The following is a 12,598-nucleotide window of genomic DNA, read 5'->3' as shown; positions in this document are numbered from 1 at the left end:
CAAATTACAAAGGTTCATTTTATTTTAGGAAGAACTGTGATTCTCACCACCCATCACATGGATGAAGCAGATCTGCTTGGAGATCGCATTGCCGTAATTGCGAATGGAAAACTCAGGTGCTGTGGTTCATCGTTGTTTCTGAAAACTCGATTTGGCAATGGTTACTATTTGACTCTTGTGAAATCATCTGATTATAACCTTATTAACCATGAGCACAGGAACAGCAAGGGCTCTTCCAGCATGATGAAGGAAAATTCCCATAAAGGTTCTAGTGTAAGTGAATCTTCATATGCTCATACTCCTTTTTAATTACCAAAATCACAATAAAGTGACATTTATACTTCCAATTGATGATTTAAAAAAAGACATACAAAGGAAAAAGACAAATTTTAGTTCAGGAAAAAATACGTCTTATTTTAGTTACTAAGGCTTCATTACACTGATCACTTTAAAAGACTGGGCTTTCATACATAAATGGTATGAAAGATAAGACCAGTTTATGAAGATAAAAAATATATTTAAATTAATATCCTCCCATTTCTTTTGATAAATTTTTGAAATAGTCTTTAACAGTCACCTTGGGCATACTCAAATTATCCTCTTGTGATTTAACATGAAATTGCATGGTGCAGTTTAAATTAAGGTCTGATTGAAAAGTAGTTACCCTTCACATTCAATTAAATACTATCTTTTTTGCCTTGTCTATTAACACAAACCTATTCAATGGAATATTTGACACATGAAATTGAGTGAAAAACTCCAAAATAAATATTGAGTATTGGAAAAATGTTTTACGTGGAATGCTCAAATTGTTTATTTTCAACAAGCTGCTCATTTTGATTCTATTTTTCTTCTTCCAGTTATACAAAAGTTATTTTTTATGTAGGGTCCAATTTGCTATAAAAAGGAAAAGAGTAAAAATATTTTTTAAAATAATTTATTTTCTGAAATTAATGTGGTTTATCTATTTTTTTACAAAATTTTGATTTTAGTTTATCATAACAAATAGTGAGTTTTTAGATATTCTTTTAAAAGAACTCTGCTGCTGATGATGATGAGAGCTAGTCATACCACTGTCATTTATATTTCCCCATCAACGGTTTTCATTTCTCTGTACAGTTTGCTCAAATCTCCTGTTTGTGTGAATTTGGGTCTGTACCAAATTGTCAGTATTATAGATAGCAAACCTGAGTGTGATTTATCTTGGACAGTTCCTCAGACAGTCCTATCTCTTTTCATATTTTAACATTGCTCACTGTAAATTTTTCATATCTGATGATGAAGATCCGCAAATTTCACATTTCTTGCTGTTAAGAAATAGATGACATATATTTGACAGGTGGCAGGCACTTAATTTCCTTAAACGTTTTAACTGCATACAGACTGATACCATAAATGTGAATGGTATCGGATTCTGCACAGAGAATTCTTGGAACTTTGACATGCACTCATTTTCAGGTACATGAGAAATTTCAGGTTTTATTTACAAATGATCCTTAAAAATAACCTATATATTTGATTTCAGTGCTGACAAAAGAATTCCCCCCACTTTTTTTAGAGTTCTATATTTGGTAAATATGTCCTTTTTTATTTAATTATTTATTTTTTTTTATTTCAGTTTTCTTCATTTAGTAACAACTCTTGTTTCCTAGACATTATAACAGTAAACTAGATTTAAAGTAGCGTGCAAAAGATCAATAATTGTGTTAAAATGTATATAAAAAATAACACAGAAATAGTCTGTAAATAGCAAAACCTGTCTGACAGCAGAATCTTATGTCACTAAGTGACCATCCTTTCCATTTAGCAAAAGTATTATTGTACACAAAACTAAAAATGTAATATTTAACTTCTGAAAGCTAATATAATTAAATATAATCATTTTCATAACTCTCAACTGCATAAATTTATTGTGTATAAAATCAGTTAAACTGTGGATTCAGAAAAGTAGTATAATGCAATTTTTTACTGAGTTAGCAAACCTGTCGGAAGCAGCAGGGTTCTTTCATTAAGGGAATTTTTGTATACTTGCTTTAAAATCTGCTTTCACATCTATGAATTTTGTTGCTTTTACATCTATGAATTTTGTAGCAGTATTATAATTTTAATATTTTAATTTTATATGTAATTTAATTAACTTCATATGCATACTTACAATAACCTTTTTCTTTCTTTCTTTTTTGTAATATAATATATATATGTATATATTTGTATACTTGCTGTATGATCTGCTTTCGCAGCTATGAATTTTGATAGATTTTGAAACTTAATTTTAATTTGCATCAATAACAAAAAGTTATTTAATGTAGTAGCACAATAACCTTGGCCCAGTGTGATATTTTACAGAAAGCAACAAGTGATAAATTATAAGTGCAAAAAAATATTTTGTACATACATACATGTTTATTATTGCCTATGTTTCTTATATTTAAATTAGGTATTTATCCTTAAAACCAATCAGTAAATCTACTTACAAGCAAGCTTTGGATTTCTATTGTTATGTTGAAAGTTTTATGATGAACACTTTAAAAATTTAAAGCAGTTGTTTTCAATAATTTTTCAATAATTTTGTGGCAAACTGTAGTCGAGTTCAGCAAATTCAACTTCCAGTTATTGACATTCCATACAACTTGACCTTCATTTTTTACTTATAATTGCTAGAATCTGCTAACCAAGCAAAACATTCTCTTTGAAATAATGTTATTAATAGCTATAATAATTTCTAGAATCACCTCTACAGTGGTGCAAATAATATAAGTAAATTTTAATTTATGTGTCATTGTATTTGCAGTACATATTTATTGTATATAAATGGCTACGTAATTTCCTGTTCTTTTAAAAAATTTATTATGATATTTTAATTTTGCAATTTTTGTCTCTTTCTCTTTGTGCCACAATTTCTTGGAATCTGTATAATGAATGTGGTAACAGATTTTCTTTTCAATAAAATTCCAATCCACCCCATTCCTCCACTTAGTAATAAAATGGCTGAAAAAGTCAGATAAACCCTGTTAATTACCACTTACATTCCTCTTTTCTGTTGCTAGCAGTTATCAGGTTTATAGCTGTGCCCTGTTGAAAGCCAAACTTTATGGCTGTATTCTGTTGTAAGCTAAACTTTCAGTTTAATCTGGGTAGAGTTTCTCTTTGTTTCCAGACTTACAATTGTTGCAATGTGTTGTCCTAGCAGGTATAGTTGTGAGTAATGCTAGCTACCATGCCAAGTGGCCTGCTTTCGAATCTGTGAGAAGGCATGGATGTTTGTAAGCATATAATGTCTGTAGGGCAAGGGGGCACTCGTAATACATGGCGAGCCGAAAGAAATTTCAAGGGGATTCTGGTAAGTAAAGAGTTGTAAGAGACTTTGAAACAAGCCCCCTGGGATTGCTGTCCCTCAAAATTAAGGTGAAAGCTTAATAGTAGCTAGTTTCACCAAGACCTCAAAGACCTGTGGTACTACAGAGCTAGCAGAGGTACCTGTCTAAGCAAATGAAAATGTTGAACAAGAAGAAAAGAAATTAATAGAACAATGGAAATGAAATTGCATGCCTTAAGATACTGGAGAATAAAAAAATATTAATAAAATTGCCATGGATTTAGACATTGAACAAAATATTATAAGTTGCGTATACCCATACCTTCTTCCATAAAACTGATATTTTCGGTAACCCGACATCCTCTCAGTCCATGTTCGTTCAAGTTTGCAGAACTCTACTCTACTGTTTTTCTGTATAAATTTTGCCACAGTTTTTTCCATTGCAAGGAAATTTCACAAGCAGATAATTATAAAATAAAAATATAAAATGTATATATTAAAGTCATTGAAACTTGAAATATAACAAAAAGAGCACACACAAAAAAGGTGACATTGTTTTTTAATACGTAAGAATTGTTATGCTCATGGTTGCCAAAATTTGGTGTATACTGAAAATCTGCACACTTCTATTAAGGTTGAACTAATATGTAAGTATCGATGGAGATAATTAAATAACATTAATTATTGAGGAAGACTAGAAAGCAAAACTGAATTATGAAGTTGAATGTATGGCATTATAAATGTAGTTAACAAAGCAGAACATTTTTTGCTATTGCATACTGTCAGGACTGGCACTAGGCATTTTGCTGCTTTGTGCAGTCTTTACAAGTCCTTAATTCTGCTGCATAGTGCTTCCAAAAATTCTAAAATTTTTCTGCCCCTAAATTATGCTGGCCGATGCAAGACCTAGATTCTAAAAATTTTGCCATCCCTAAATTTTGTTGCTCAATGCTTCGCTTAATTCTAAAATTTTTGATGCCCCTAAATTGTGCCACCCAGTGCAGTTGCACCAGTTCTGGTTGGCCCTGCATGCAGTAACTTGTTTTGAATAAGTAAATTCAAAAGAGGAGGAAATTTACTATAATTCTGCTGAAATTTAATCTCAAGTTCAGCAGAATTCATGTGAATTTCAGAAATGACTCTTTTCTTTCAAATTTAATGTATTGCACATGGTACTAGGGTAAGGTTAGGTGTTGGAAACTGTGTATTCTGAACAGGATTGGCAACTTCTTCCATGGTGGAGAAAATCATGCAGGGGGGGGAAACTTATTTTTTAGTTATTTCTTCAGTTTAAATATTTCCATTATATGTATTCATATTATAAAATGCAAATTCATGTGCAGAAACCAATAAAATTTTTGTTTAAAAAGCAGGTAGATCTTTTACCAAGATCATTTATTAAAAAAATGCCAATTAAAAGAAAGAGAAGGAGCTACTGAACAAAAGAAAAAAAAATAAAATGAAATATTATATAATTGGGACATGTTTAAAACATCAAAATATTCCTAAAAACTATTAATTAACTATACAATTTTTTTTTAAAAAATTTAGTTCATTTGTAAAATTTTAAATTGTAATGATAATCATATTGATGCAACATGTTTGAAAGAAAAAAATCAGTGAAATATCTTATCTGCAAGTGTATGATAATTCTAACACATTTTTCACATTTTTACATCCTGTCAACTTGTAGGTAATGTTTTCATTCCTAAAATTTAACTCTTGAGTTTTCAGTGAATTAACCTAAATTAGGGTTCTATTTTAAGAATGTCTGTGTGTTTGTATGACAATTCATCCACAATAGCTCTTATATAAAACTTCCAAAAATTTTCATTTTTCATATACAAGCTTTCTACATCTGTATAAAGCAGCGTTCTCAACCTTCTTTAACTTGTATATCCCTTGACCTATCATCACTGCTCCATGTACTCCACCTCACTCATTATGTATAATTATCAAGAGCCGTGTCTACAGATACAGTAATAATACAGAGACATTTTTGTTTATACCAGTTAAGCAAAAATTATGTACATTCGTAATTATACACATTTAATTAAATTAAAAAAAAGTAAAAGCTTATTTAATGGGAACTTTGAGGCTGTTTGGCAGTACTCAGTAATTTAAAGTCTGAATCAAAAGATGAAAAATGCAGTTTCAAGTCTGAACTTATGCTAGAAAATATTCCTGCATAATACAGTGCTTTTGAATGGTAACAAAATTGTGATTACTGTGTTGAATAGTTCAGGATATTCTTTTTTCAAGTTGGTCCAGAAAGAGAGGAGTGATTTCTTTTAAAATTCTACCTAGGCATAAATGTGTTAAGTGAAAAATCAATTTTCAATTGATTGTTCAGGATATTCTTTTTTCAAGTTGGTCCAGAAAGAGAGGAGTGATTTCTTTTAAAATTCTACCAAGGCATAAATGTGTTAAGTGAAAAATCAATTTTCAGTTCAATCAATTTTTTTCTGATAAACATGCACACTGGAAATACGTTTCACTGAAAAGGAATACAATCCAGTGTTCGTATGTTCTACGTTTGGGATATTTTTTAAAAGTTGCTTTCATCCTATTTAAATGTTGTATTATCCCAGATTCTTTGCAGAAATAAAATTTTATTACAGAAAAAGATTCTGAATTGCCTGCTGACTTTGTGTAAAGCTTATTGAAATATATTTGTTGTCAGTGTTGGCACTGATCCTATCCCTCTTGACAGGTACTGTTCCTGCAGATGAAATACATATACCTAAACTGAATTTGAAACAAGCATGTCTTTCTAAATTAAAATTATGTCAGATTCAGTATAATTATTTTGATTTTTCATAATGAAATATTTGGCCTTGAAATGCCAGTTGTTAGAACAGCACTTGAAATAATATCTTTTCTTTCATATTCAATCAATCCATCAGTGACCAACATTACATCTTTTTTTTTTTTTTTTTTTTTTTTTTTTATACCTCTTGAGACCATTTCACATACCCCTGGGGGTACACGTACCACAGGTTAAAATATGCTGATATAAAGAGTTGATTAGATTTTGGGTAAAATTGGACAACTGGAAATGGTAGTTTATAAAAAGCCCATGACAATCTTTAATGGGTAATCAGAACTGGGATTTTACTTGAAGCCTGTAACAATTTTTAATGAAAAACTATAATAAAATATAATGTATGACTTTTGAATGTTAGTATATATGACTTTTATATCGAACAACATACTAAATTTGGGGTAAAATAAATGAGAACCAAAAGTGATATTTTACTTAAATTTCACTTCCAGTGAACAGATTTCCATGGAGAAATATATTGTAAGTTAATCCAAAACTTCTTAAATTTTTTATTTAAAATGGGTATGTAATTGAAAACAACTATTATGTTTATGAGCATTAAGTGTATTCTTGAAATTATGCCAAATGCAACAAGAATAAGCTTGTTTTGAAGATGAGCTGTTTTTATGAAGCAATTAAATATATTAACTATAATCATCAATTTTGTGTTTGTATACTTTTATTTCAAACAAAGGGATGTTGTCACCGAATGTTATCACTGTATATTATTTTTAAAGTAATAATATATCAAATATAAATAATGTAGTGAATGTAAAAGGAAATATATGGCAGAGAATTCTAAAGATAGGCTGTTTTAAAAATTTTGTGATTATGAAATCATTGATTTCTGAATCCAAAATACTATATGACCAGAGGATATACTACGAATGGTGCAGTGTTTTCAAATCAAAGCATGAGGAGAGAATGCATACACAAGTACATATAGTTATTGTCCATTGTATGAGAACAGAAAAATAAAAATTTAATAGTGCTTGTTATTACATTGACCCATAAAGTTTATTAACAAATTAGTGTAAAATTAAATTAATCTAATTTTAGTTAGATTTTTATTTACAAACGATCAACCAAAAGTAATAGTTTACTTAAAGCACATTGATATTCCTTTGTTCCCATGTCATAATGCTGAATTGGTGGAGGTCATGTGCTGGCCACATAAGATTTTTTAAAATTATTTAATAACTTTGCACTTTACAGCAGAAGTAATAAAACATTTATTTTCAAATGAGTTAAATTGTTAGTAATAATTTTTTCTTCTTTAGCAAACCCACATCATTTTCTATTTCTTGCAGTTTCTTTGGGGTTTTCTCCAGAAGAATCCCAACTCTGTTTTGTTATGATATTAAAATTAGAATATAATTTTTGATTAGAATTAAATGAGTTAAAACATGCTATTCTTATAAATTTCGTATGATTATCTTCCTTTTTTAGGAAATTACCGACGAAGGTGTCGCAGACATGTCTACCATCGACTCAAAATCAGATCTGTCGGAAAATAATCTCTTGCCAGAAAATGGTCTGAGTTCAGCATCTAGTTCTCCTTGGGGTATTTTATATTCTTTATTCTTTATTTTTTCCAGCGTGTCTAATATAAATTACCTTTTTATACCATTTCCAGTATAGAAGTACTTTTTTTATATGTGGTATTAATCTATATGAAATTTCGTTATTTTTAAACATTAGGTATTTGATTGTGTGAAAATATGTAGAAGTAATATTATGTAATTAATTGATTGTATAAAAATAATCACCAACGACCAATAATAATTTATGCTTATGTCATTTCATTCATTTCTCTAAGATAAATAAATTATGGGTTTAATTTTCCGTACTCTTTTGATACTTGCACTTGAAGGAATCTTAATTCTGTGCCATGAGACCTTAATCTTAACCTGTGTGCCATGAGAGCAAATTAGGTTTTTGAATTTTTCAAACGGTTAGCAAGTGTCTATCTTGATATAAAATATAAAATTACTGAAGAGAATGCTTATATTTCCTAATCAAATCTTCTTATGAAAAGTATTATTTCAGTGTGACATTTAGTGTGAAACTGAAATAATGCCTCATGAATGAACTTTTTCTGTAACTCTCTTTAGCTTGTTGCATAGTTTATGATAATGACTTGTTATTTATTTTACATGACAATTCATAGGGGCCATTTAACAAAACACATTATTTCAATGTTTTTTCATAAACGTTGTTTTGTCATTTTGTAACTCCAATGTCAGAAGTCGTTATAACAAACAGACCAACCTTTGCTACTTAAACTAAATTTCTATTATGTATGGAAACGGAAAAACATTGTGTCTGGGAATATTTATATAATAATAAAATTTAAATAAGCATTTTATAATATGCATTTTAAAATATAATGGTCTTTTCTTTAAAGTCCAGTTATAAGTACAAAATAGAAATGAAATGTGGATGGTGTTATTTTATGTCTCAAATGATTTTTTTTTTTTTTATCAGAGGGGGAAAAAAAACGATAGAGGGAACTGAGGAATACATACATTAAATAGTCTGATGTAGAAATTATAAAACCATTATTTGGGAAATCCTTACAAATGACATATCTAGGAAGAAGAAATGCAGTGAAATGAGAAAATTGAGAATAAGCAGAAAAACTTACTCAAAAGGTGGATTTGGGAAGTTATTTAAGTTATTGATAAAAATTAGCAAAATAAAGCAAGAATGTAAAGATATGAACATTAAAATATATTAAATTATTATAAGCATTGTAATATTTGTTATGAATTTTGGAAGAGAAATACTTAAGGAAGGTAGATTAGTTTTAGTTTTCATTTTATGAAATGAAACTTCAAATGTGCCTCAACTTGGGGGAGATCCAAATGACTACAGCCTATCAGCAATCAATGCATTTGGTGCTCCATGTAAAATAAACATATTAATATAACAAAACCATAATATTATGATTTAATATATTAAAACAATTGCAGTCTATTGTAAATGGAACCTGTCACATATCTTTTAGAAGGCTTCCTATGTTTATATGTAATACTTTAAAGATACTTATCTTAATGTATGGGCTGTTACATGAAACTTTTTTTTATTTTGCAGTTTCACTGACAATCAAATCCCCAGCTTCAAAAAATATTTTCATCAATCAGCTTTATTTTGCCTTCAATTGTTGTTTGCAATGCAAACTTTCGCAGTTTTCCACTAATGAGCTTCTATTCAATTTTACAAATTCATATAAAACTTGTAAATGACCATTGCATGCTAACCATATTGAGCTTGTCAAGTCATTGCTTTATTGAAAGAATTGTTTGATCTATAATTGACAATATCTTTTTTTAAAACTGCTTTTCTGAATCTTCTTTCTTTCATTAGATTGTAAAGGTTTTGAATATAGGGTTAATATGTAACATTTCTTCCAAATTTGAGCCTTAACTATAGCACTTTTAAATCAACTATCCCTATAGTGAGTTGACACCATTTCTATAATTTTTGAAAGTCAGAATGAGTCTTAAAATTTCACCTGAGGTTGTTCAGGAGTAACCTTCCTGGCCATCATGCTTAACACAGTACAATATTTTAATATTTTAGACTGCCTTCATGGCATGTTGGTAGAAAGCCAGTTCCCATAATTTTGAGTCCAGGTTCGAATCCTGTAGAAGGCAAGGTTATTTGCAAATGCATGGTGTTTTTGTAGCAGGGGGGCACTTAAAATAACATTTAGCCCTTTCAGGGAGGTTGAAGGAAGAGATCCAAAACTCATCCTCAAGTAATTCCTTGTGAATGTGCTGGAGTGCACTTGTGAGATTGTTTCCTGTTCTAATATTTATCCTTTGTACTGTGCTTTTTAAGAATAAGAAAGGAAAAAGCTTATTAAACTTTATAAATTAAAACTTCTGCTTCATTGATAGTACTAGTTCTAAAACCTCATTCATGACTTACCAGAATTTTATCAGATCATTGAAAAGTAGAGTATTCAAAAAATATTATATGCACTTGAAAATAAGACTTTTCTTACTGTACTTTTATACAAAAATTTGGTCTTATCAATGGGTATTTTGGTAAATAAAATTGGAGAATGGGGGAAAGGAGTTCAATTATTACAACTGTTTAAGTATTAAACCACATATATAGTTATTGTCTATATAAATGCCTAATCACTGCTAATTATAATAGCCACATCTAGCCGAGTGATTTCAAGCTAAGGCCTGCTTCCACAATAATTGGTCTGTGGTGGGACAGAAAACTGGCAAATAACAATATATCATTAATAATGCCTTTGGGCTGCAGCTTGCATTTCTGTAATTGCAAGGAAATTCTGAAAGAAGGGGATCTAAGATTCTTTATCTCAGTATTACTTCAAGACAAAATAAATATTCCCCTGCATTTTTATTTCTTATCCTAAAATGTTAGGAAGGTCTTATTTTCCAATGATTACAGAGTCATATTAATGTCCTTTCTTTGCAATTTTCTTCTTTCATTTGATTTCAGGTGGTTTATGTCTTATATCCCAAGTTACAAGGTTTATCCACACGTATGTGCCAGAAGCCAAGCTGGTGGAAGATGTTGGATCAGAAGTTTCTTATCTCATTCCTCCTTCTTCGCAGAGATCTGGTGAACTTCAGCGATTATTTAAAGCTTTAGACATGAGCTTAGAAGAACTACATATCAGCAGCTATGGCATATCAGATACATCTCTGGAGGAGGTGATTTATTCATTCATTAAGTACTTTTATATCACCAGCAAGGTTGATTGTGGGGAAAATAAAAGAGTGAATCTGCTTTCTCCCTGCTATTTACATTTGAATCATGTGAGCATGTATGGAATATATAACTTTTTATCCATGCAGACAGGCAATTTATAATCCTGTATTGGGTCTTCTAGGAAATAACACCTAACTGAAGGAATTTTAAAATAAACTTATTTGTGTCAGAACTTCAATTTCATAGCTTATACATAAGAATGGAATATGCAATCCTCACCTCAGTGTTGAGGTATCACCAGAGCCATAGGCTAAAAGAATCCAATGAATCCAACAATAGCTAAAATTTTGAATACAAATTTTAAATATTTTAAAACCTAGCATAAATTTTGAAGTCTGCTAACTAGAAGATGTATTGGCCTCGCTAACATCTTTATTGAAATTTAAATACAAGAATTACATGATCAAATAGTATATAAAGATAAGAGATAATAATCGTATAGTAATACAAGGATAATAAAGATTCAATAATACAAGGAAGGATGAGATACAAGAATTACAATTCTTTACATATTTTATTAATACAAAATGTAGAATAACATACAACATTTATAGGCCATTACAAATCAATGTTAGACATAAATTATATTTTCATTTGTATATACATATTCCATAAGTTTAGAAAGATGAATTCGACCTTCTTCTAATAACAATAGTTTACATAAAAGATCGAAGTTTAGATTTTGAGGAAATAGTTCTTGTCATTTACTGTCCAAACTTGGGCAGTCTAGAATCATGTGCAGTGCATCTGCTGAATCTAAGCTGCAAAGACAACAACTAGGAGGATTTTTGATCTTGAATCTGTTAAAATAGCAGGGAAAGGCTCCGTGATTCGATAAAATTTGATTAATAAAGAAATCATTAAAGTGTCTTCTCTCAGAAATTTTTAGAAGGATCTTGAAAGTGGATCTACCAGTTTCTTCTTCTTGCCGTCAGCGTTGCCACAGGATGAGGGCTTGTACTTTACCTTTACGCACTATATTACTAAAGGGTATTTTATAATTAATATTATAAAATGTGGAAGATATACCCTTTTTAGCAAGCTCATCTGCCTTCTCATTTCTTCTGTAACCGCAATGGCCTCTTATCCAATGTAATTTTACTTTAGTTATAAAGACGAGCTTTTTAACTTCTATGATTTCTGAATTTAAGATATCAAACTTTGCCAGAGATTTTAAAACTGCTTGACTATCCGTGTATATTTGAGCTTTGCACTTATGATCTTTTATACAGAGAAGAGCTGATTTCATCGCTTGTGTTTCCGCTTGGTATGCGGAACAGTTTTTATCCAGCTTGTATGTGTATTCAGCTTATAGAGTACTGTTCCAGTAGACGCAGAAGCCAGCTCCTGTGCCTTCATCATTCTTTGATCCATTCGTAAATACTTCGTAATCTTTATTAATTGGAAGGTGGTCGTGCCATTCATAGATTTTAATCTGTGCTGGGTGAGTATACCATTTATGCACTGGAAAATCGAGAGCTTCTTTGGGAAAATTGATAGTTTCAAAACAGAAGTCTGACCATCCTCTTTTAGTTCTTTGAATTGCACTCTCCCGATCCGTCGCGTCACGCAATGAATTGGAAGTTGATCTGTCAGCACTATCCTTATCTTCAGGGCAGATGTTTTTATTTTATTTGGCTTATAATTCCTTACTAAATGTAGTATTTCATCTCGATGTACTCCGTCTTTGATATGATTTA

At 30.3% G+C, this 12,598-nt stretch overlaps 1 protein-coding gene across 3 annotated transcripts in view; it reads left to right on the top strand.

The window, feature by feature from the left end:
* The window catches only part of LOC118196520 (phospholipid-transporting ATPase ABCA1-like), a 416,944-nt gene that overhangs the window by 235,684 nt on the left and 168,662 nt on the right, over nucleotides 1-12,598 (top strand). For all 3 annotated transcript variants that reach the window (XM_085823882.1, XM_085823879.1, XM_085823880.1), the window contains exons 24-26: nucleotides 29-273; nucleotides 7,590-7,704; nucleotides 10,626-10,840. In XM_085823882.1, coding sequence (XP_085680008.1) covers nucleotides 29-273; nucleotides 7,590-7,704; nucleotides 10,626-10,840 — 575 coding nt within the window. The remainder of the gene's footprint in view (nucleotides 1-28; nucleotides 274-7,589; nucleotides 7,705-10,625; nucleotides 10,841-12,598) is intronic.

This window comes from Stegodyphus dumicola, chromosome 9 (assembly GCF_044657685.1).
Source record: "Stegodyphus dumicola isolate Sdum_Otavi_A_Nest chromosome 9, ASM4465768v1".
NCBI lineage: Eukaryota > Metazoa > Arthropoda > Arachnida > Araneae > Eresidae > Stegodyphus > Stegodyphus dumicola.
This window is presented reverse-complemented; position numbering and strand designations above follow the sequence as displayed.